Genomic DNA, 26957 nt, shown 5'->3' with positions numbered 1-26957 from the left:
CATCACAATCACCAAAGAACAGGGGCCGCAGCTATTTCTTTACACATTGCAGATATCTAGCAGTTTTTAAAAAGTTCTATAACTGTCATTCCACTTTTGATGTTTATGTTGCTTTCTGTGATGTCTGTAAAGCATTCTACATAGGCAAAACTTGTAGGAGACCGTCAGACTGGCTGAAGGAACATCTTGCTTCGGTGCGATCTGGAGATGTAGAAAACGTTTTTAGAAAACATAGTTTGGAATGTCCTGCCTTCTCCAAATTCTGGTTTTTTTTTGTGTGTTGGAACAAGTGGACAATTGGGGAAGCATAAATAATTGTCAGGGACCACTTTCGCTGGATAGATTCCACACCCTTAAAGTAAAAGTAATAAAGTACAAGTTGCACTAAACAAGGTCAATTGCAATTTCATAGCTAGTTATAAAGTACCTTACTTTATCACCTCTGACCGTAATTATCCAAGTGCCTTATCTGAAAGTTCCACAACTCCAAATGGTTTTCTTTTGAGGAATTTCCACTATTTTTCAACTAGCTAGCAGAACTTCACCAAAGGCAAGCATACTCAGTAGTTCAACTTCCTAAGTGTTACCTTACTTAAACAGTAGGAGTCCTAATATTCTTGATTTTTACCTCACAAACACATCCCTTTTATGCACTTCTCCCTGGTTTGCATCTTCACCTGTTAAATAAGACCATTAATCTAGAACAATCTTCTCGAAGGCTAACCTATTATAGTTCGTTGATGTTCTAAGGAAAAGTAGATTCATTTCATTAATGACATATCCCAGTGCTAATGCATTCTCCTAGATCTCCGCTTTCTTCTCTCACTCGCATACCTTTATTGACATGTTATTTTCCAGCCATTCCAAATAATGTAGGAATTCTGAAACAATCCCTTATGATGGAATAATCCCTTATGATGGAATAATCTTATCAGAAAACTACACAATAAATGGAAGAAATTCTTCAGTAAATATAGCAATCACATTCTGTATACCCAAGGAGAAAACTGAAGCAGGTTGACCGAACACAGAGATGCCATTATTTAGTCCATATTTTACATACAAATGTATACATACACACGTCTATAATATATGTATGGGTGTATTCATATACATTGAACATACCCATCAACAAGCTAAATATCGATGCCTTTATGTCAAAACCATGTACGTCAACAAGGAACTACACGTGCTAAAAAAACGCCACAGTGCATGGGGGGTAATCACTTTTTGCGGGGGGGGGGGGGGGCATGCTTTTCTATGCCCCACACAACCCCTGCTAATTACATATACTTACTCCAAGATTGCATAAACACAGGATAAGAGCATATTTCACCAACCTTGTTCAAACTCAGAACATGTCCGACCAGCTGTGTAGTCGATCGACTACACAGCTATCAACCAAACACACTCGACCAATGTATAAACACACATGCACACAAACTTTTTAAACTGTGTTAGGAATTTAAGAACAATGCCTGGATGCCAGCCAAGAAAAAGGTAATATACACACTGATCTTTTGATGTTGGCTAATATTCTAGCTGACCAAAAAATCAGTGCTCACTTTACACTACCTATATGTTTAAGTCTTCCTCCCCTCCGCAAGGTACAAAGGCCTAGTTGCCACCTACAACCATGAGTGAACTTCTGTCAGCCTTCTCAGAAGCTAAGAGTACCATGTCAATGGGCCCGAATTATATACTGGATCTTCTAATTATTAGTATCAGATATGATCTGAGCTCCTACTTCTTTAAACAGATCCTTGCTGCAGGCCATACCTGTGATGTCTGGAAAATTGCCACTTTGGTGATTTTAATTAAAGGTAGTTCTATCACTAAGCCTAGAAATTACAGACACAATATTCACCAGTCTGGTACATAAATCTGTGCTATGCATTATCCCCAAACTCAAATTCCGGTATTAGAAACTTCCAACTCTGGGACCCAGATCAATCTGGTGAAGTCAAAGGGAGATTCTGTCTTCTCAATGTTGCGGACTTCTTCATAAAAGTAGTAGTAGATAATTGTCATTATGTACATATAGCACACCTTGATGTGACCAAAGCCTTTCTCACTATTCTTCATTCAAATATTAAACAAAACTGTTAAATTAAAACAAATGCATATATTGTTTGATGGATAGCAAGCTCTCAGACTGACAGAACCAATATTACATTCAACTCTGAGTTAACCTAAACTCAAGCAATCAGAAAAAAAACAATACTGTACAATTTTCATGTGTTGCATTTTCTGTCCCCACCCCCCACAGAAAAATACCTTACGTTTTTAGAGTTTTGGAGTTTTAAAAAGGAAGATAGGAATAAATTTGCTCTCTCCCCAAAATAAGAACAAGTCAAGCCAAACAAATAGTGCAGGGTACAGTATTAGTCAAACTATTTTTAATAACAACTCTCAAGCAACCAGAAACTACAATTATCCGGCATCTACCAATCCCCATTGGTGCTGGTTACCCGAGAGTTTACTGTATAAGAGCTGGCAGTGCCTTCTGTGCGTGTACAAAATGTTACCAGGAAAGCTCATATAACTCTGTATTGATCCCTCTCCTATTTGGCATTTACTTTTCTGATTTCCAAAGTCAGTACCCCTTGTCTACGGCTGTCTAAATTTTCAGACTTCCAACTAGACATTATCATTCAATTACTTTCTCAAGCTACAATTATGTTATGCTGATGCACTGTTTAAGCATTATGGTCTTAAATTAAATGAGGGAGGGGGGAGCACAGCACTGTCCAGTTTAGTAAACATTTACTCCTCATTTCATATTAACCATACAACCCATCAAACTTACATAGTCAGAGATCTGGATAGCTTTATAGATGACTCGCTTCCTTTTGACCATTAGGTCTCGCAGTACTTTTTTTTTTTTTTTTTTTTTTTTATCTTACTAAACTTTCCTCCAAAGGCATCTCTGTAGATTCAAGTTTTACTTGCCCTTTATCTCTCTCTACGCCAGTTACAGAAAATCATGCCCATTTTGATATCCATGCAACTTGAAAGATTTCAGAGACTGCCAAATGAAAAGATCACATGTCTCACTCAAATCCCTCAGTTATCTTTATAGGTTGGCAGCCATACAAATTTACTTTGTTTCTCATCAGCTACTGTGAGGTGACCTGCACGTTTAGCCTACTGAGCCAATGAATTGCCCTACCCTTCTTGACCTTCTGTACAAAAATATTAGTGAATTAATAAGAAACTTTGGTAGAATACAATCATATCCCAAGCTCCCCACACTTGGAATAACTATCTGCTTACAGAGTTAACCTTGACGACTTGCTGGATAATAATTTCTCCCAAGGGCAATCTTGTGGATCTCTCCTTGACACAGGAAGGCACTATGTGCTCATTTGGATAAGCACATAATGGTCTGAAGACAGGCAGCCTAGACAATCTATGAATCTATAATGGGTGCAAGGCTGTGAATTAATCCTTAACAAGAGGTATCGACCTATCAGAGGATGCGTGTGTGCACACACGCACACAGGTATACACAATGGATGGACACTTTGAAGGATTTCCAATTCATTTACACATTATGCTTTTGGGATGGAGGAGTAAACCAGAGTATCTAGCAAAAAAGAAAAAGACATAGGGAAAATGTGCAGACTCCAGAAACAGAAATCACCCAGCAGAGAAAAGAACTAGAATATCAAGCTACGTGTGGCAGCAGTGCTGACAGATGCAGCTTAACAAAAAATATGCCATGCTTTAAATAATAAACAGACGGTCTCACAAGAATTCACTGTAGACTGAAAGTTTTCAAAATACTTTGAGAACTCAGGAAAAAAACTGGAAACAAACTTAAGCTAAACAGGCAGTAAATTTTCTCCAACAATCAAGGTTTGTTCCATTCCACAGCTGGAGGGAAAGTAGAGAACCAAGATATGTGCCATCCATTTTACATACTAAATGTTATAGTGCCAGTGAACAGCACCCCACAGGAATGATGCAAAATTTGACACCAGATATAGGTGTTTCAAGCAGGAGTAGCTCTGTAATAGGCATCTGCAATTTAAAACACTTGACAAAATGAAGATCTAGCTAACTAAATTATATTAATACATTTAAATAGCCCATAATGCAGGTGAGAAAGGTCACTCGGACTTCCACATCCATCTTATTTATATAAAAAAAAAAACCCACAAGCCTAGTAATACTTACCTGCTCTGTACAGTTTCCACCATTGACTTCTTTAAGTGGACTTCTGGGGACTTTCAAGATCTGTAATAAATCCAATATCACTTAATCTCACTATTTTTGCTTATAGAACTCATTCAAAACATACAATCTGTTAAAAAAAATTATACAAAAATATTACCATCAAAATTCCTTACAAAAGTGGCAAGCTTTACTAAGAACACTACTGATCAAGAGCAAACAATCTTTAAAATGGAAATAAAAAGACAGCTAGTTTGACTTGCCTCACTACAATACTGCTCCCTTATTCAACTCATTAAGGCAGCGAGACATAATACAAAATGACTTGACTTTTTCCTGCAGTATTCCACAGTGCAATACAATGTATATTTTCAAAACAAACTGTATCAGTCCCCTTTACAAAGCTAAATTAGATTTAACTGATTGTGCACTAGACAAATACATACTTTTCCAGTATTTCAAAAATATATAATGTAGTGCCATCACATATTATTTACTCGAGTGACCTTTATTTTTGTAAGACAGCTATTGACTTTTCTTCTCAAAAAAATTCTTGTGCTCATAACTCATCAAAACCATTTTTTGGATACAAGTCTTATCTTCTTTTCACACTGCTTGGTGAGGTGGAGTTTAATTTAGAGGGGTGCAGCCTATCAACAATGACTATAGCAGCATTTTATTTTTAAGAAAATTTACATTTCAAAGCTCATCATTCCGATAATCAATAGATGCAAAGCATTATGAACAAATTAAGTAATAGAAGTCAAATTTATAAACAAAGGAAATGAAACAAGACCCGACTAGTCAAAATATCTGTGAGGTGAAGGGGCAACAAAAATGCAAAATAATTATTCATCCCAAATGTCAAGCCCACCTCAACAAAAAAAATACTTTCCTTCTTAACAGAACCACAGCTATGCTACATACAAAGAAAACAACTATAGTAGTACTGCACTAAAGCCATTCCCCTTATGCTATTTCTTTCCATCATGTGCCAGTTTAGCCAAGGGTGTAAAACCAATACTCAGACTTTAACCTTTAAGAAAATAAGGGATATTAGCAATTCTAGCTGAAGATCATTACAGATTTTTAACTGAACAGCTGATTGCAGTCAATACTTTGTGTATGTTATCAGTCACAGAATCCCCAAGCATATATACACACACATACACATACATACATACATACATACACACATACACACAAACCACACATATACATACATATGAGCTGCAGTTTCTCCTCTGCAACTCCTCATGGTCTATGGTTTTTAATAGGTCCATTCTGAATAATCCCAGCAGCCTCAAAAAACAAACAAGTCATTCATAAAATGAGTGGAAAGAGCATTATGATGGAAAACTAAATATAGCTGTATAGTGCTCACATTTTAACTGCTGACAGAATAGGGTCACATATGGGGACACTTGCCCCTACTCTCATTCCAGTTATAGAGCTACTATAAAATCAAATTAGCTGAGTTTTGTATACACTGTGTTAAGATCTATTAAAGTAGTGTACTCAAAACATTCTTTTAAAAGTCAAGATGAACATCTGTATAAAGACCCCATATATTGTATAACTCATCAGGTTAATGCATTAGGAACAATTTGTTCAAACTTAATCTGTTAAAAACAATAAAACCTGAGAGTTCTCAAGACTATTTAAATGCCTAGTGAAGCTTGAAATACCAGCTGTATTCTCACAAGAACAGCAGTAGCAGGGTACTGCTGTCACTTGCCAAACAAACCACTTACCCAGCAAGTGAGTGATAAGAGGCCCCACCCCCAGCAAAGGCAGTTTTTGCAAGATTTTGCTTAATTTCTACTGTTTCTGCAGCATAATTGCATTCCATAACCCCACTTTTCTAAATGTAGAAGTCAAATGTAGCTTTTTCTTGAGCTATGGGGTGCATGGAGATCATTCAGACTAAGGCCCACTGGGAGAATAAAGCTCTTAATGGATAATATAGATCTGTAATACATATATTCTGGACATAGTCCAAGCATCAGGGGCAGGGCTGGATGAATGCTGTATTGGAAACAAAACCTCCAAGAGCTGAAAACGTAGTCAAGTATCCAGTGACAATTACTAATATAACTTGAGGAGCTGAAAACAAACATGGAATGGCAAGTCTTGGAGGAAATGTAGATAACACTACTTGCAGTGCATAGGAAATTTGGCTCAGGCATCCGACCAAGTTAGGAAACATACAATCTGACATTAACGGGACGTCATAAACTTTAGAATTCAACTGAAATACAATACTCCATCATAGAAGTATATGAAATATGGCATATTTTCCTCTTTATTTTACTATAACAATATTTTGCAGAAAGCAGCATCAGGAGTGTGGCACGCCAAGTAGCTGATGACGGTTACTGAAAGGAAGCAATGTGACACTAATTTTGAAAAGCTGCTTTATTACTAATTCTGGTAAAATCACTTAAGTATGGTGTGCAGGAGTTTGGTCCAGGATTCCAAACAACTAGAGAAAACACAATTTGAAGGCAACAAGGATTAGCTGGTACAAAACACCTTACAGTAAACAAATCACTTTGATTGCACTCAAAATCTGGGAAAAAGAAACATGGTAAGCATCTTTTTGACATACAAAATGTGCTAAGTTTTAAGCAGCTTTCAGTAGTGCTGAGCTTTAATTTTGTGCTACAGCTTAACAGCAACCAGGGCCAGAAACAACAGAAAAAGCATCCAAAGCATTTTTAATTTTAGAAGCTAGAACATGCTTGTTTGGGGAGAGGAGTTACAGCAACTGTGGCATGGTGAAGGGTCTAACAGCTTCTACAGATATTCGTTTAGAGGGATTCATTGCCTCTGCCCACTGTCAGTGGTGGCACTGACAAGTGTTTTCTGCCTTTTAGCCTAGCTCCATAGTACACAAGGATGGCACCGATTATAATCCAGAAAAATGGGGTTTGATTTGGGCAGGGTGAAGCGTAACGAGATATGACCCACTCGCCTCATCTGGGGAGTATGCACACCTGAGGAAGGCATAGTGGGAAGTGCATTTGTCTGGTGAAAACCAGGTACCCCCTTTTTTTCAGGAACAGGAGGCACATGAAATGAAGCACCCCCTGCAGAAGTGATGGGAAGGTCTTCTCAGACTGCCCGCTACATGCACCCACCACAAAGCTATAAAATTACATGTTAAAACTAAAATCTCACACACACTCATGCAAAAAAAATGCTGCCTCATACTTTTTTAAAACTGCTGCTTGTGAATGACAAAAACTTATCTGAGACAGATTTTCAAAATGTGACTTTACCGACAACCACTCAAGATCCAACAGGCATAATGTCAAAGCTTTCAGGAATAAAGTACCTTAACTGGCTAGTGTTGCTTGGGACTCAAAGTTCAAATCTTGAGTCTTGAGCTTTCTCATTGACATACTTGACGTAGCTGTCACACCTGACAAAAATGTAAATCCTTCTAGAAGTGTACATGTCTAATGGGAACAAATATTATCAAAAGAGATGGACATGCAAAATATATGCACTTACATCAATATGCAAATAAGGTCCAAAGGGGGCATCTTTTAGGAATAACACTACAGGTGTTAGGACTGAGCCTGCCTGGTACCACCTTCCTTCCCATCATGCATTATACAACTCTTACTTTACCTGTTCTTCAGTATACCGTACTTGAAATATGGCAAGCAGAACAAAGGTGAAGAAAAGAGAAAGTAGATGTTCCAAGATGGCTGCACACTTATTAGTAGCTTGATTAGAACTGTGGCACAGTGAAAGCAGAAACTGAAACAAAGCCAGTAAAAGCTTTTAGTCTACATAAGTTTCAATTACTGACTAGTAAATACAATGCCTGGATGCCAGCAAAAAAGAAATTTAGAGAAGGCAAAGAAAAATCAACCAGAAAATGATGGGAAAAAAACGATGTGAAGAATCTTGCAGCTGTTCAGCAAAACGTCCAAGTTTCAGCACTGGTACAGAAAATGTCTTCCATAATTGGGGGGGGGCAATCAAATGCACTTAGAGATGTTCAAAAAATAAGTGAAACAGGAGAGGAATTTCTGAAGTCAAATAACATGTTAGTAAATATAAAACTTTAGCTATTCAGATGAACTGATAAAACAACAAAAATCAGACAAAGAAATGAAGAAATGGCTGGTCAAGCATGACAATTCTCAAGAACAGCTATTTTACAAAATAAAGTTAAAACACAGGGCATGCAGAAAAAAAAGTACAGTTGTGTACACTTACCAGAAATGTAGATGCTAGAGCAGGGGTGTCCAACCTTTTCAGTTGCAAGGGCCGCATTGAGTCAACAGAAATGGTCTGGGGGCAAACGGCAAGTGAGGACAAAAAAAAAAAAAAAAAAAAAAAAAAAAAAAAAAAAAGGGAGTCTGTCTCTAACGACGCATCCTAAACTAAAGAGCAAAAGACCACAGGTATATGCCCTAAAATTCAATATCTCATTCTAATTATTGAAGAAAACAGTTAAATCTAACATCTTTTGTAAAAAAAATTAACAGGTACGAAACTTTCAATTTGTATGAGATCATACCTGTGATTTTGCTGGTTTCCTAAAGATGTCCATGTCTTCCATTATCTTAATATAAATTCCTCCAAGGACCTCTATGGAGAGCATTCTGTTTGCAGTATTCATAAATGTTTGTTTGTGTCTTTTGGCTTTTCCTGGTTAGGGGTCACCGCAGCGCAACTCCGCTCCGCTAATGATTGGCAGTAGATTTTTACATGCTGGCTTGCCTGGCCTAAAGCACAACCTTCAACGAAGGAATGCCCATTCACGCATGTCGCCACACGGAAGACGCTCTAACTGAGAATCGAACGGGCAACATCTAACTAACATGCAAAAATACTACAGAAAAGTCATCTTATCTAATATGCAGATGCAAATGGCTTAAGCATCATTTTATCATATGTGAACAACCTCAAAATCACCACTAAGCTTCAGGATGACAAAGTGCAGCACTGAATACACGGGTTTACACTTGCTCCATTCCCACCTGCCTATCTGCATCATGACTATCTCAAGTATGTCTGTTTGAGTTATTACTGTGCACCTTGAGAGACTAGTTCAAATCACTTTATTACCTCCCACTATTACATGATTGCAATATCAGATTCCAGGTTAGACTGACTTAAACGTATGCAGCCTCTGATGCCATGTAACAAATGCTTCATGCTTAATGACAATCACTTTCTTTTATCATTTACTGATACTACCTGTGAGCAGTAAAAATACTTGCTAAATTTGAAGTCTGACCTCATACTCTTCTAAATATTAATGCTGTTTGAGACCCTGCAAAAGCTTAGTATCAACCTATGAACCTTATATGCTGTCAACCAGTATAAACCTGAAACACCACCATTCTAGACCTGGAGATAAGTAACATAAAACACAGGTGCCTATCTATGGGAAAAAAACTGTTTTTAAAAACAGAACCACCACCACCTCCCCCCACACCCATTAATGGTTAATCAGTATCTGAAAGTGAAGAGGGCAACCTACTTAAAGTGAAAACACAAACTGGACACTCTTTTACATTTAGTCATCCCCTAACAACATTCTTACTTGTTGTACAGAACAATTATTCCAGATACAGGGCACTATTCCCAATTACCACGAGGAGGCTCAGAAGGCAAATGATACCCTTGACTATTAAATGAGATAATATCATTCATTGAGTAGAGAAACTAAGCACTGGAGAGAGGAAGAAATCTCATGACAATCAACCAAATATATACAGAACAAAAAGACAGAATAGCAACTATTTCAACCAAAGTAACCTATCTTAGGGAAAAACAACTAACACCACCAAGTCTGCTCTCTTGGAAAAAATAAAACAATTAATTTGGAAGGCCATGGGCACTAGAATTAATAGTTAATGACTCAGGAGCCATCATGTAATTAGCCGGATTTGTAAAAAAATACAGAAAATTTCTGCTGTCAACACAGCAAATAATAGTAAACCAACTACCTTATGTAGAAAACTCCATTCAGCAGTAAATAAACCCCATTCAGCCCAACTTATATCGTTTGGCTGCTATTACCCTCCCATTTCAATTTAAAGAAAAAAAATAGTAGCAAAGTGCACTTTGAAACTCTTACAAGAATAATATTCAAGATAAAGAACAAGGACAACATTCTGCAAACTCCATTCAGCTTTCCAGAGAAGGGCTGCTTCACTGATAGTAAGACCATTGCCACTTATAGTCAAACAACGTTTTGCTGCAGAAATATTTCTGACCCATTTAAGATCACTTTAATACTGTCTATATAGCTTAGCTTACCTTTTACTGCTGTAGAATTGATGTTGTAGTCAGTGTGTAAAATAAATAATACATCCACTTTCTTCACCGCGATCTCACTCCTTCCTTCACTGCAAATGAAAAAAACGACCGAACTGTGTTTTGGCGCATGCGCATACCAGCTGAAAGATGCTGGCAAGAAAAAAAACGTGAAAAAAGTAATTTTGCGCATGCGCAGAATAGCTGAAGGACGCGGACGTGAAAACACGCGGAAAAAAGTTAAATTTGAATTTAAGGGTCGCGGGCCGCATGGAAGAGCTCTGGGGGCCGCATGCGGCCCGCGGGTTGGACACTCCTGTGCTAGAGTGTATTCACTGTTGCAGTCATCACATTTGGGTTATCCCCACCAGGGTAGCCCTCGGCCACCCTGAATACCAGAGTATTTCTGTGTCGATTGCTGTCGCTTGAGGACTGACATCAGTATGTCAGTAGTATAAAGTCAGGCAGCCAATGCCATTACATCAGTTTTTCTTGCCCTAACCTGTCAGCAGCCCACAAAGTAGGAGGCCAGGTTCTGGTGGAAGAACCCCACCAGTGGAAAATAAATACCAATATGTCCCTTGTAAGGACAGGAACAAGGAAGAAAGATAACAAAAGGAGAAAGAGAAAACAGGGGGATGGAGGGAAACCAAGACTGTAAAAGTGAATACACTCTAACATCTACATTTATGGTAAGTGTACACAACTGTACTATGTTCGCCGTGTTTCACTGTTGCAGTCATCACATTTGGGTAAATTCCCAAAGCTGAGGAAATAGACGGAGGCAGTCACGGAAGCTAGGGGCTGGCTAGGATGCCCTGGAAGACTGCAGAGGCAAACCCTGCCCTGGGTTTGGAGAAGGGAGGCAGGTGGTAATGCTTGGTAAAAGTGTGAACAGATGTTCATGTGGCAACATCCAGATGTCCCTGGTGGGGACTCCACTGAGGAAAGCTGCAGGGGTGGAGGCTGCGCGGTGGAGTGTGTCCTAACCCCCTTGGGGGAGGCTTACCATGCTGTTTGTAGCAGAAATGGATGCAGTGTGCTATCCATTTGGAAATGGTTTGCTTGGAGATGGCTTTGCCTTCTGCCACTGTAACAAAACTAACCAGCAATTGATCAGGTGTTCTGAAGGATTTAGTCCTGTTCGGATAGTATCTGAGCTGTCTGTGCACATCTAGAGAGTGAAGAATCCTTTCCCCCTTGTTCTGGGGATTAGGAAAGAAGGTAGGTAAATGAATGGATTGATTTAGAGCCACAGTGGACACCACCTTAGGCATAAAGGATGGGTTAGTTCTAAGGGATACCCAGTCCGCATGGAAGATGATGAAGGGTTCCACAGCCATGAGTGCTTGCAGATCAAAGACTCTTCTGGCTTAAGTGATGGCCAGAAGGAATGCTGTTTTCCAGGAGAGAAATTTTAGCTCTGCCAAAGAAGTTAGTTGGAAAGGCGGCAGGGTGAGCTTTTCTAAGATAAACTTAATGTTCCCAAGCTGGTGTTGGTGCCCTTCTGGGGGGCCTCAAGTTGCTAGCGCTTCTGTGGAACTGTTTGATCAAAGGTGTGAAAAAAGAGGCTGCTCAATGGGAAAATGACCAGAAACAGCAGAGGTAAGAATTTTAATAGAGGAGAAAGAGAGACCACTGTGAAGTAGGTCAGCTAAGTAATGCAGGATGAGAGGGATGGAGGGCTGTGCCATATTGGTCCCCTTAGCCTGGATCCGGTGCAGAACCTTTTCCATTTATCTGCATAAGACTTTCTGGTGCTAGAGCATCTGGCCTCACTGATAATATCCGGAACCTGTTTACTGAGGATGGCAGATTGGTTAAGGAATAAGCCAAGTTGCCAAACTGAGTGTCTGCAATTGGGGATGCATGAATTCCCCTCCCCTCTGGGTTACGAGGCTTGGAATCTGAGGAAGATGCAATGGAGGCAGCGGGGACAGGCTGCGCAGCAAGGGGTACCAATGTTGTCGGGGCTAGTCTGGAGCTATTAGAATGGTTCTTGGTTTTTCCTCCCTTATTTTGAGCAGTATCTTCGGGATGAGAGGTAGGGGAGGAAAGGCATAGACCAAGAGGATGACCCAGAGGAAGGACAGGGCACCCGCTTTCCAAGCCATGCAGTGATGCTCCCTGGTGCAGAACTTGCTGAGGTGATGGTTGGTGTGGGAGGCAAAGAGATCGACCTTCGGGGATCCCCATTTCTGAGTTGTTAAGGTGAAGGTACTTCTGTTGAGCCACCACTCGTGTGGGTCCAGAAGGTTTCTGCTTAACTGGTCTGCCAGGGAATTGAGACAGCCTGGCAGGTATTGTGCTAACAGGTGTAGGTGCATGGAAGAGGATGTGAGCCAAAGGGTCATAGCCAGCCTGCATAGAGGGTAGGAGCGAGTCCCTCCCTCTTGTTGATGTACCACATCACAGTGGTGTTATCTGTTTTGATCAGGAAAACCCCTGGAGAGATAGAAGGGGTTTGAAAGCTATTAAGACATGCTGCACAGCCATCATCTCTTTTTGACTGATGTACAGGGGGATTTGCTGTAAGCTCCATTGCCTCTGTATCCACGTGTACTCCCCAAGCATAGTCTGATGCGCCTGTGGTGAGGGTCTGCGCGGCGGGGTGTGGGGAAAAGTGCAGTCCCTCATTGTGGGAGCATGCTGTTACCCACCAAAGAAATTATTTTCTGAGGCAAGGAATTATAGGTAGAAGGGTTTCCAGGTCTTGAGAGTGTTGACACCAAAGGCTCTTTAAGTACCATTGAAGTTTCCTCATATACAGTCTGGCATACGGAATGAGGAGTATGTAGGATGCCATGAATCCCAAAGCATACAGGATTTTCCTTGCAGAAAGCTGGGGCCTGGTGGCCAGTTGAGAGAAGTAGGCCGTCAGGAAGTTTTGTTTCCCTGGTGTAAGGTATGCCATCTGAGATGTTGTGTCCACACTTGCTCCCGGGAAGATTATCCTTTGGGTGGGCACCTGGCTTTAATTTTTTCTTCTTTGATTGTGTACCCTAGCAAGGTTAGTAGGGTCTTTACAAATGTCAGGTGCTTGAGCAGCTTTTCTTAGCCGTTTGCCTGAATAAGGCAATCGTCTAAGTAGGGGTAAATCTGAATATTTCTTTGCCTGCAAAAGGCAATGGCCGGAGCAAGGCATTTTGTGATAACTCTGGGAGCAGTAGATAAGCCAAAGGGAAGCACAGAGAACTGAAAGTGTTGAGGTCCTGCACTGAAGCAGAGGTATTTTCTGCATGATTGCCTGATAGGAATCTGGAGGTAGGCCTCTTTTAGATCTAGGGTGGCTAGACAAGCACCCTTGGAGAGTATGGGGAGCAGCTGCTTGGAGGGTGAACATTTTGAATTTTGGGATTACCAGGAAGGTGTTTAGAATGGATAGATTGAGGATGGGATGCCAGGTGCCCTCTTTTCTGGGCACCAGAAAAAGTCTGGAATAGAAGCCTTGGCCTATCTGTTCTGCAGGAACGTGTTCTACTGCCCTCAGAGAGCAGAGAATAGATTTGCTTTTGAGCCTCTGCCCACTGATTTGGTGGAAAATCTGGGAACCCATTTGGGGTTGGAAGGGTGTGGAAAGAGAATTTGTATCCCTGAGACACAATGTTCAGAACCAACTGGTCCTTGGTAATGGTGGACCAGGTGCTTAATTGAAAGGAGAGTTTTCCTCCTAAGGGTACGTGAGGGCATGCAGAGGGCGGGTCGGGCGGAGGTGTGTCACTGTGAATTCTTATCATAAGGGGGTGGCTTAGAACTCCCTGGTTTTGAAGTGGAGGCAGTCCACTGCTTAGATCTCCGCATTCCGTGGGGCTGCTGTGTGGGGAGTCTGTTTCCACAGGTCCTAGGCTGAGCCTGTCTAGTCGGAGCAGGAAAAGGACCAGTGCTTGGAGGGGCAATGTCTGCTGAATCTAGAGGGCTGTACCTGTAAGAAATATTTAACTGTTTGCAGAGATTTTGTTTTTAATTCCATCTTTTTTAAGACCTCTTCTGCCTTACTGCCAAATAAGTTATCTTTGTGCAAGGGGGCATCCAACAATTTAGATTTGACATGGTCTGGCAGGGGTTGTTCCTTAAGCCATGCATGTCTTCTAATGACAGATCCAGTGACTGCTGCCCTGCAAGAAGCTTCTAAGGCATGAAAACTACAGTGCAAAGTGTGTCTAGTTACTTGACTTGCAGAATGCATCAAATCCTGTAAATCTTTAGAGTCTGCCCAAGCAGGAAAGGAAGAATTTTTTTTGTTTGAGGAGTTCCAAAGTAAGTTGCTGATATTTAAGCATATGGAACTGACAATTTAGTGCCCTGATAGCAAGAGTAGCTGAGTTGCATAATTTTTTACCCCATCTGTCTAATGCTGGGGAATTCCTGTCTGAGGGTGTGGGATTCTTAGCAGAAGTTGCTTTAATCCATTTTGGTCCTTGAGAAATGACCTCAGGGTCAGCTTTAGGATTTTTGAAAAGGTATTTGAGAGAGTCAGGGACTCTGCAGCACCTGTCTGGTTTCCCAGGAGCAGGAAGTAGGGCATCAGGAGTCGAGCTGGATTCAAGGAAAACATCATCCACCACATCCAGAACTGGAGGATGGCCAAGGGTCTGTGTTGTAGAAGATCTAGGAATTCCCTGAGTCTCTTTTTAGACTGAGGGTAGTCCTGACTTTCCTTTTGGAAATGCTTCTTTAAAATATGCAGGGTTTACCCAAAGGAAAAATCCTCTGGGGGAGAGGCTGAAGGAATGGAATCCTCTACATTAGAATCCTCATAAGTGGAGGGGGGTTGTATGTCTTCATAGTCATATGCATCAGATTCATCTGAATCTTGTTCAGACAGAACTACTGGGAACAGATCTCCTTTCCTTTTTGAGGGGGTAGCTTGGCTTCCCCTGATCAGCATGATAAGGTCTTCCGCCATTTTAAGCATTTGAAACTGAGGCAAGGAAGCAGGTGTCAGAGTGGGTAGTCGGTTTCTCGGGATCTCAGTTGTTTTTGAAAGAATGGTAGTCGCTAAAGAAGAGGTCGGTTTGTGTCAAGATACAGTGGTGCGAAGTACTTCCTGGGAAACCGGTGCCTGCTCAGCGGCTCCAGACCCATCCAAAGTAGAGATGACCGCAGGATCCTTAGACGAGGAAGAGTTTTGCGGCATACCAGACTCCAAAAGGGTCTCGGTAGTGGCATGTGAATCAAATGAAGTGGGCATCAGGGGCTGCGAAAGCGTCTCACTGAGTACCGGAGGACTGACAACTAGCTTAACAAAGAGTTGTTGGTAGGTTTGGACCTGTGCTATCTGTCTCTGTCTTTATCTTTATGCTTTTTCGGAAGATCTGCTGTCGGATGGCTTACAGAAGCCATATCGGAATTCGAAGACTGTAAACGAAAATATCTGGCTACAATAAGGGCCTGACAATGGAAAGTTCTGGCATTGAACAAAGCACAGAAGCAACGAGGCTCGTCGTGGTCTAGGCCAAGACAAGTTACACAAGTACGTAAGAGTGGAAGTCTCAGTGTGGTATTTGCTTTCCACAGGCGAGACAATTAACTTTTCCTGACATCGGTTAGTGCAAGAAAAAATTATCCCCAACGGGGTACTTAGCTTTAGAAGACTTCAACTTCAATTCGGAAAAGAAACTCAGATAGCGGCCAACTGGCACTCGTGCAAACTGCTTCTGTTTCAGGCTCCACGGCAAGAAAGACTGATGTAATGGCGTCGGCTGCCTGACTTTATACAACTGACGACCTAACGTCAGTCCTCAAGTGACAGCAACCGACGTAGAAATACTAAGTCTCTGGCATTCGGGCCGGCCGAGGGCTACCCTGCCAGGGATAAACCAAATGTGAAGACTGCAACAGTGAAATACGAAGAACATCAGCTTTTCTGCTGTACCAGAGAAACAGGAATGAACACACAGCATGCAAGTAAATATAAGCAACTGGACTTGTGTTCTACAGCAAGATTTATTAACTGAGAGGGCACTCTGTGTATGCTCCAAATTTGGCAATGAGAAAGCAGGCAAAACCTTTATCAGTAAAGATGCAATTGAAACAGGAGAAAAAAAGATGTGGCAAAGGGAATATTATTAAAAATTTAGGATATAATTTTTTTGTGGGAATTATTATAACTGCACCCCAGGGAGGAAAGATGCAAGTTTATTCTAGTAATCAGGGAATATCATGTGAGATTAACGGATATACCAAGCTATCCAAACAGGTTTGTAAATTATCAAACATCTTTTTGATGCAAAAAAGGTCATGGAGGAAGCAAAATATTTTTATCCAGCAAAGAGTGAGCCAGCAAGCAGAATGAGACACTGCTTTTAACTGACAATAAACACAGCCCAGAGACAGATATTGAAGAAATAATTACCAGCGTATACCAAGAACGCAAGCTCGAAGTCCAAACAGCAAACAAAGAAAAAACCAGCTGGATAACCATGACTGTTGACACAATTTCAATAAAATACATAATAAAAAATATAAAAAACAAGTGCTTTTGCTAGTGCTTCCTCAGGTCTTAATACAATCCACAGTAAAAGGCCCATACTTAAATACATAAATCAATTTCACACCAAAGCAAGTAAATATAATTAGCCTCTTAAAGAGGTATACAGAAATATTTTCACTTTAACCTGCATGCTTTTAGAGCAGGTTTTAAACTGACAGTACAATTAATTCCTGGTAGCCTGTGTGCCTGCAATCGTAGAATCCATCGCAATTATATTTGCTCTAAATTATTGTTCATGTCACCCCCTCTACTGTTAGGATGTACCAATTGTAATACTTCAAAATTAAAATGATGGCCTGGATACACCATTGTGTTTTGGTAAAGCATTATTTTAACTCTGTTTACTTATTTCATAAATATGCTTACTAATCTGTTCTTTTAGTTTTTTGTGTGTTTTTTCCCCACATAATAGCAAGAACAGAAAGCACAAGTAGCCAAGTAAATCAAATGAGTGTTATTACAGTCTGCATGAAACCTCGGCTGAAACCTAAACAGAGTATGAGGGCATATAAACACTTGTACACTTATGACAGGACAAAAACTACACTTTCTGCATGGATATTTACTTGGATTCTTAATGTTTTTAAGTTAATATATTCTTATACACAAAATGTGGGGTTGCACCCATTATTCAGAAGCATTGCTCTCTGTTAACTAAGAACAGCCAAGATAGTGGGCGCAACCCCACATTTTGTGTATAAGAATAATATTAACTTAAAAAGAATGCAACAAAAGTAGCTTCCTCCTGGAAAGTACACAGCCACGTATCACCAATAAGTGCACCAGCTTCTTCTTCTTAAAAAAAGACAGGATTTCTTCCAAACACGCTGCCATACAAACAAAAACACTACTTAACAGTAAAACAGTGTTATGTTAAGCGCTTTCACCGACTGCTATGTGGGCTTCCTCAGAACTGAAGCGCGTCTTCTGCAAGATGAGTTTCAGAGATACAGGCTCTCATGGCTGTGGAACCCTTTATCATTTTCTATCCAGACAGGGTCTCCCTGAGAACAAACCCTACATTTATGCCTAAAGGTGGTGTCCAATGTAGCCCTTAACCAAACAATTCATTTGCCAACTTTTTATCCAAATCCACAGAACAAGAGGGAGAAAATTCTGCATTCTTTGGACGTACACAGACAACTTAGATTCTACTTGGACAAAACTAAAGTTTTCAGAAAGACAGAGCAATTACTAGTGGCATATGCCACAGCATCACAAGGAAAGGCCATCTCCAAGCAGACTATTTCAAAGTGGATAGGTCACTGCATTTATTTCTGCTACTCACAACATGGCAAACCAGTGCCTAAGGGCATTAGGCCACATTCAACCAGAGCTGCAGCCACTTCTGCAGCCTCTCAGGGGAGTACCAACCAAAGACATTTTGGAGGCTGCTACTTGGAGTTCAGTGCATACCTTTACAAAACATTACAATATGCCTCTTTACTCTAAATCCAGGTCAGGCTTTGCCACTGCAGTTCTGCAGGGCCTCATAGCCGCTCCTACTGCTGTTTAGCTCTATCCCCCTAACCATGGCTTTGGGACTCAACCCAAATGTAATGACTGTAACAGTGAAACACGAAGAACACAGTACAGCTGTGTACACTTATCATAAATGTAGATGTTTGAGTGTATTCACGGGGGGGGGGGGGGTTGGAAACCCCTGATCAAGGTAATTAAATCCTCAGCCATTTTGATAATCTGTTTTTTAGGCATAGGGGCCTGAGCACATGGCTCATGCATCAGTTTTTTTAGACATAGAAGTTGTTTTTGATCTTGTTTTGTTGCTGGCATCAGTTTAATGTAAAAATGTTGAGGCCTGAAAACACCCTCAGAAGCCGGTGCCTGCTCAGCGGCTCCGGACCCATCCAAGAGAGAGACATCCGCAGGTTCAATACTATGCGAATCTCACGGCATACCAGACTCTGAATGGGTCTTGGTAGAGGCCTGCGTCTCAAAAGTAGTGGGTATCAGGGGCTGCGAAAGCACCTCACTGAGTACCGGCAAACCGGCGACTGGCTTAAGAGAATCTTCGTCGGTTTTGGACCTCGACGGTCTGTCTCTGTCTTTTTCCTTGCGTTTTTTGGAACTCCGGTAGTCGGATTGCTAACCAACGACATTTCGGGGTAGTTAAATCTTGAACCAAAATATACAGACGCTTAATAGTGCGTTGATTAAATTTAGCACAAAACCGACAGCAAGGCACGTTGTGATCAGGGCCTAGGCAAGGAATACAGTACAAATGAAAATCCTTATGAGGTATTTGCTTCCCACAAGTAATGCAATTATTAACTTTTACTGACATCGGTAAGGAGCAAGAAAAAGTTTCCCCAACAGGGTACTTAGCTTTAGTTTGAAGACTTCGGTTCTGAAACTCTAATACGAAAATTTCAGGAGTCGGCCGACCGGCACTTGCGAACTGCTTCAGATTCGGGCACCGCGCAACAAGAAAGACTGATTAAAATGGCATCAGCTGCATGTTTTATACCCCTGATGACCTGATGACATGGAAGAGGAGACAGCAACCGACGCAGGACCCAAGACTTTGTTATTCAGGCCGACTGAGGGCAACCTGCCAGCAGATTACCCAACTGTAATGACTGCAACAGTGAAACACGAAGAACATCTATTGTCTCTGGGGGTGGATGGATAACAGCGCCCCTTCTCCGTTTATGTTGAGAACAAACTGAAGGAAGTTGTACCTCATATTGTTAGCATATTGAGAGATATTATACAATTTTTGTGTGATTTAAAAACATTTGTTCATGAAACTGATACTAAGAATTTTTTAATGGTGACTGGATGTTAAGAGTTTGTTCACCTGTATACGTAGTGAGTATGGTGTTAAAGCCATTAGGGAGGCTTTGCTTAATGTAGGCAAATGGGGTGCTTTGGACATAAATATAATATGTACATTTTTAGATTTCATATTGAACAACAATGTAGTAATGTTTGAACAGCAAATGTATTTGCAAAAATGGGGTGTCGCTATGGGCACCCCATGCGCAAATTCTTATGCGAATTTAGTTATGCATTTCTTGGGAATCTAAATGTTTATTTCAGCATCCTGACGGCTATAGGGTCAAACTATATCGACGTTTTGTCAATGTTTTTATGCTATGGGATGGAGATGAAAATTCTTTAACCAGATTTATTGCTGTGATGGTATCTACTACTACTACTGACTTTTTGAAATTTAACATCACTAGCTCACAACAATGTATTGATCATTTGGATGTGAGCCTTCAAAGGGATGAAGCGGGTTTAATAACTACCACTCTATATAGGAAACCCTGTTGGCATAACGGATTACTAAGCTATGATAGTATGCACCCTAGACGTGTTTTTCCCAATACTGTAAAAAGTCAGTTCTCAAAGGTTAAAAAGGTATGTGAAGGTAGTCATACACTTGTTACTGAGATGGAACGAATGGAACATTTTGTTGAGAGAGGGTATAAGAAACATGTAATACAGGGGGCGCAAAGCACAGTTGTGTACACTTAACCATAAATGTAGATGTTCAAGTGTATTCACTGCTGCAGTCATTACACTTGGGTTATCTGCCTGCAGGTAGCCCTCAGTAGGCCCGAATACCAGAGTCTTAGTATTTCTGCGTCGGATGCTGTCGCTTCTTCCATGACATCAAGTTGTCAGGGGTATAAAACATGCAGCCAACGCCATTACATCAGTTTTTCTTGCCCCAAATGTCAGGAGTCCCCAAAAAGGGAGCTGGTATATGGTGGGGAATACCACCAGTACAAAGTAAATACCAATGCCATTAGGAATGGCCATAGAGAGGAGAGGTAGAAAGATAGAGAAACCCAGGGGGCTGGAGGGAGGGAAACCAGGACTGCAACAGTGAATACATTAGAAAATCTACATTTATGGTAAGTGTACACAACTGTACTATGTTCTTCGTGTTTCACTGTTGCAGTCATCACAGCACGGGTTGAGTCACAAAGCTGAAGAAGGGTGGAGGCAGTCAAGAGGTGTTAGAGCTGGCTAGTAGGCCTTGCAAGACTGCTGTAACAAATCCAGCCCTGGATTTAGAAAAGATAGGCAAGTGGTAATGTTTGGTGAAGGTGTGTACAGAACTCCAGGTTACAGCTTCCAGAGTCCCCAGAGATATGCTGTAAAGGTGGTAGTAGTCCTAGTGGAATGTGGTCTGATCCCCTCTGGGGTAAGGTTTGCCATGGTGCTTGTAGCAAAAATGGATGCAGTGTGATATCTGTTTGGAAATGGTTTGCTTTGAAATGGCCCTACCCTCTGGCCCTGTAGCAAAGCTGACTAGCAACTGGTCAGATTTTCTGAAAGGTTTAGTCTTGTCAAGGTAGTACCTGAGCTGTCTGTGCAGGTCCAAGGAGTGCAGAATCCTTTCCCCTTTATTCTGAGGATTAGGGAAGAAGGGTGGCAAATGGATGGATTGATTTAGAGCCACACTGGACACCACCTTGGGCATAAAGGACAGATTAGTCCTGAGGGAAACCCTGTCAGCATGGAAAATAATGAAGGGTTCCACAGCCATCAGTGCCTGTAACTCAGACACTCTTCTTGCTGAAGTTATGGCTAAAAGCAAGGCTTTTTTCCAAAAGAGGAATTTTAACTCTGCTAAGGCAGTAGGGTTCAAAAGGGGGGAGCGTGAGCTTTTCCAGTACAAAGTTAAGGTCCCAGGTAGGAGTGGGTGTTCTCCTAGGGGGCCTTAAGTTGTTAGCCCCTCTCAGGAACTGTTTGATGAGAGAGTGAGAAAATAGAGGTGGCTCAGTATTATAATGAGCTGAGATGGCAGAGGCATGAATCTTAATGGTGGAGAAGGATAGGACTCTGTGGAGTAGCTCTGCTAGGTAATCCAGGATTCGAGGTAAGGAGGGCACTGCTGGGTCCTTCCCTTGAGAATGATTCCAAAACGACATATTTTCCACTTTTCTGCACAGGATTTCCTAGTACTAGGCCTTCTGGCTTCAAGAATGACGTCCAGCACCTGTTTGCTGAAGGTTGCTGGTGGGGTATTCAAGGGATAAGCCAGGCTTGAAAGGTTTAAGGTTTGCAACTGTGGATGCAAAATCTGTTCCTCCTGCTGAGACAGCAGGGTTGGAGTTTGGTGAAGGTGCCAGGGTGGCACTGCTGTTAGGCTGCGTAAGAGTGGGTACCAGTGCTGACATGGCCAGTCTGGGGCAATAAGAATTGCCCTTGGCCTGTCCTGTTTTATCTTGAGTAGTACTCTTGAGAGAAGGGGCAGGGGGGGGGGGGGGCATAAATTGAAAGGTTTTCCCATTGAAAGGATAGGGCATCCACCTTCCAGGCCCTGCTGTGAGGGTTCTTGGTGCAGTATTTGCTCAACTGGTGGTTCTCGGGGGAGGCAAACAGGTCGACCTCCGGTGCCACCCCCCGATCAGAAGATTGAAGGTGTTGGGCTCCAATTTTTCCACTAGTGTGGGTCTAGTTGTGTGCTCAAATCATCTGCCAGTGAATTTTGTTTGCCTGGCAGGAATTGAGCTTGTAGATGCACTTGGTTGCTCAAGGCTGTGTTCCACGGGGCCATGTCTAACCTGCGAAGTGTTTAAGAATGGGTCCCACCCTGTTTATGTACCACATAACTGTGGTGGTGTCTGTTTTTATAAGCAGTTATCCTGGAAGGATTAGGTACTTAAAGGCTGTCAGAGCATTCTGTACAGCTAGCATCTCTTTTTGATTGATGTGCAGGAGAATCTGGCCTGGGCTCCAGTAGCCCTGAATGCATTTGCCTGCCATGTGAGCCCCCCCATGCATAGTCTGATGGGTCTGTTGTCAGGGTTTACGCAGCGAGGGGTTGAGTGAAAAGCAGTCCCTTGTTGTGGTTCCATGCTTCTGCCCAGCAAAGGAACTCTGCCCTTAGGCAAGGTACGATAGGAATAAGCAGGTCCTGAGTGTGTTGGCACCAAAGACTAAGTACCATTGAAGTTTCCTCATATGCAGTCTTGCATATGGAATTAGCAGAATACATCAGGCCACGAACCCTAGGGCTTGCAGTATTTTTCTTGCAGAAAGCTGGGTTCTGGTGGCCATTTGTTTGAAGCAGTTTATCAGATAGACCTGTTTTGTGAGAAATGCCATCTGGGAAGTTGTGTTCAAGCTTGCTCCAAGGAATACAATCTTTTGACTGGGTACCAGTTGTGATTTCCTTTCGTTGATGGTGTACCCCAATGAAGTAAGAAGGCTTTTTACAAATGCCAGGTGCTTTAGTAGCAATTCCTGACTGTCCGTCTGAATCAGGCAGTCATCCAAGTATGGGAACATTTGGATATTTCTCTGCCTGCAGTATGCAATGGCTGGAGCCAGGCACTTTGTGAATACTCTGGGCACAGTAGATAAGCCAAAGGGAAGTGCATAGAGCCTGCCCTGAAGCGTAGATATTTCCTGTAAGACTCCCTTATGGGTATGTGCAGATAAGCTTCTTTTAAGTCTAGAGTGACTAACCAGGCATCCTTGGCTAGGATAGCATCTTGAATTTTGGGATCACCAGAAAGGTGTTGAGAATTGAAAGATCCAGGATTGGGCGCCAACCGCTCCCTTTTCTGAGCACCAGGAAGAGTCTAGAGTAGAAACCCTGACCCCTTTGTTCTTCTGGAACAGGTTGAATAGCTCTGATATTGAGCAGGGAAAGTACTTGCTTTTGGGCCTCTGCCCACTAGTTTGGAGGAAGGTCTGGAAACCCTCTTGGGGTTGGCAGTGAATGGAAGTAGAACTTGTACCCCTGGGATACAATGTTTAGGACCCATTGGTCCTGAGTAATGGACATCCAGTTTTTTGCCTGAAGGGCAAGTTTTCCTCCCAGGGGCACAAGTAATTGGGCAGGGCTGGGAAGGATAATTGAAAAGTCATTGTGAACTTTTTCCATAAGGATGTGGCTTGCCACTCCCTGTTTTTTTGGGTGGGGGCACTCCATTGTTTAGATCTTTGCATACCCTGAGACTGTAGTCTGGGTGACCTGTTTCCCCCTGGGTCGGGTCTGGTCTACGAAGTCCTGGAAGGGTCTGGAAAGGACCAGTTTTTAGAAGGCCAATGCCTACTGAATCTAGGTGGTTGCACTTGTAAGAATTCACTTGTAAGAATTCTTTGACAGTTTGCATAGATTTAGCTTTTTCTTCCTTCTTTTTAAGAACTTCTGCTTTGGTGCCAAACAAACAGTCCTTATTTAAAGGAGTGTCTAGTAATTTGGATTTGACATGATCTGGCAAGGTTTGTTCCTTCAGCCATACATGTCTTCTCAGTACAGACCCAGTGACTGCAGCCCTGCAAGATGCTTCTAGGGCATCAAAGCCACACTGCAAAGTATGTTTACTAACTTGGTTTGCAGAATGCATTAGCTCTTGTAAATATTTATTTTCTGCACAATCTGGAAATAATACCATTTTTTGTTTAATTAGTTAAATAATATGTAGCTGGTACTTCAACATGTGAAACTGGCAATTCAATGCCCTGATGGCAAGGGTTGCAGAGGTATATACCTTCTTACCCATCTGTCTAAAGCTCTGGAATCCCGGTCCGAAGGTGTAGGATTTTTGGCTGTAGTAGCCTTAATACCTTTAGGCTCCTGGGAAATGGTCTCTGGATCCGCAGTAGGATTCTTGAAGAGAAATTTGTGGGAATCCGGTACTCTGTAGTACCTGTCAGGTGTCCTAGGGGCCAGGGGTAATGTGTCTGGAGTAAGACTAGAGTCTATATAAACATCATCTACAACATCCATGAAAGGATGTTGCCAAGGCAACTCTAAAATTTCTCTAAGTCAATTTTTAGGCCAAGGGTAGTCTTGGCATTCCCAATGGAAACGCTCTCAAAGTATGCAAGATTTCACCAAAAGAAAAATCCTCTGGAGGGGAGGCAGATGAAATGGATTCCTCTACATCTGAATCCTCACAGGCTGAAAAGGGCATGTCCTGATAATCAGAAGGGTCAGAGTCATCGGACTCCTGGTCTGTAGAATCAGTAGGAAACTCAATTCTTTGTCTCTTAGCAGGGGAAGGCTGGCTTCCCCTAATTAGGGTAATAAGGTCTTCAGCCATTCTAAGCATTTGTTTTTGTGGCATGGGAGCTTGAGCATGCGCTTTGGTCGGCTTTTATAGGCGTAGTGAGTACTCTGGGCCTAAGAAACTCGGTTGTTTTGGCTAAAACGAAGTTGGTTTGATTCGAAGATTGGTAGGACGGAATACACCCTCAGAAGCCAATGCCTGCATAGTGGCTCCGGACCCATCCAAGGTAGAGACATCCGCAGGGTTCATAGTCGAAGAAGCATCTCGTGGCATACTGGACTCCGAATGGGTCTCAGCAGAGGCCTGCAAATCCATAGAAGTGGGCATCAGGGGCTGCAAAAGTGCCTGAGTATTGGCAGACTGGTGACTAGCTTAACGAAAACATCATCGGCAGTTTTGGACATATGCGGTCTGTCTCTCTTTATTTTTACTTTTTTTTTTTGGAATATCGGTAGTCGGATGGCTTAGCGAAGCCATTTCGGAATACGGAAAACGGGAGCAAAAGAATTTAGTGACAAATATAGCCCGATGACAAATGGTTCGGGAGTTAAACAAGGCACAAAGCTGACAGCAAGGGACATCATGGTCTGGGCCTAAATAGGTGACGCATTAAGAATGAAAATCTCTGCGCGGCAGTTGCTTTCCACAGGCAAGACAACTGTTAACTTTTTCTGACATCGGTTAGAGCAAGCAAAAAGGATCCCCAACGGGGTACTTAGCTTTAGAAGTCTTCATGATTATAAACTCGAAAACAAAATTTTCAGGTAGCGGCCAACCGGCACTTGTGAACTGCTTCAAGCTCCTCCACGGCAAGAAAGACTGATGTAATGGCATCGGCTGACTGTTTTATACCTCTGACAACCTGACGTCATGGAAGAAGCGACAGCATCAGACGAAGAAATACTAAGACTCTGGTATTTGGACTGACTGAGGGCTACCTGAAGGCAGATAACCCAAGTGTGATGACTGCAACAGTGAAACACGAAGAACATCGTAACATTCCGGATTTTGCTTTACCTAATGTTTTAAATAGTAATAATACTAACAGAAATGGTTGTCCTAATAGAGTGTACCCACACTCCTTTGTAACCAGTTTTACTACTAGTAACAAAGCTATAAGGAATATTATTCAGAAGCATTGGTCTCTGTACCATGGTCCATAGTTAACAGCCAATATAGTGGGTGCAACCCCACATTGTGTGTATAAGAATAATATTAATTTAAAAAGACTTATGTCAGGATAATAAGAAATCTTGTCAAAACATTAAGAATCCAGGTACATATCCATGCAAGAAGTGTAGTTTTTGTCCTGTCCTAAGTGAGCAACAAGAGTTTATATGCCCTAATACTCCCTTTAGGTTTCAGCAGAGGTTTCATGCAGACTATAATGGCACTCATTTGATTTACTTGGCTTCTTGTGCTTCCCGTTCTTGCTATTATGTTGGAAAAAACACACAAAAACTAAAAGAACGGATTAGTAAACATCTTTATGAGATACGTAAACAGAGTGAAAATAATGCTTTATCAAAACACATAATGGTGCATCCAGGCCATCATTTTAATTTTAAAGTATTACATTTGGTACATGTTAACTGTAGAGGGGGTGACATGAACAATAATTTAGAGCAAATAGAATTGCGATGGATTCTATGATTGCAGGCACACAAATATCAGTGAAAGTGTTTCTTTTTTCCCCAAAAGAAAATGCTTGAGAGAGAAGCCCAAGAGCTGACTAGAAAGTGTTTGGAGATGGAGATGATCAGAAAGACCATCAACATTGTGAAATTGGTGAATAAGTGTGAGACTGTGAAGCATCAATCCTACTGGAGATAGGAACAGACATGTGTAATGTGGTTTTACAACAAAAAGACAAAATTAGGCGACCATGTTATAGTGGCAAGTAAATTGTGATGCTTAGACCCCTACTTTTTGTTATTAATGTTTAGGAGGACACCAAAGGGGCTAAATAAGCAACTTTAAATAAAAGTTTT

The 26957-nt window shown here is 41.6% G+C and overlaps 1 protein-coding gene across 1 annotated transcript in view; it reads right to left on the bottom strand.

Moving 5' to 3' along the window:
• Positions 1–26957, bottom strand: part of LOC122803858 — a 1735734-nt gene that overhangs the window by 1413148 nt on the left and 295629 nt on the right. The window contains exon 4 of the mRNA XM_044073540.1: positions 4183–4242. Coding sequence (XP_043929475.1) covers positions 4183–4242 — 60 coding nt within the window. The remainder of the gene's footprint in view (positions 1–4182; positions 4243–26957) is intronic.

Source organism: Protopterus annectens, chromosome 6.part0 (genome assembly GCF_019279795.1).
Source record: "Protopterus annectens isolate FY-2018-M chromosome 6.part0, PAN1.0, whole genome shotgun sequence".
Taxonomy (NCBI): domain Eukaryota; kingdom Metazoa; phylum Chordata; order Ceratodontiformes; family Protopteridae; genus Protopterus; species Protopterus annectens.
Note: the sequence above shows the minus strand (reverse complement) of the source record. Positions and strands in the feature narration are given on the sequence as shown.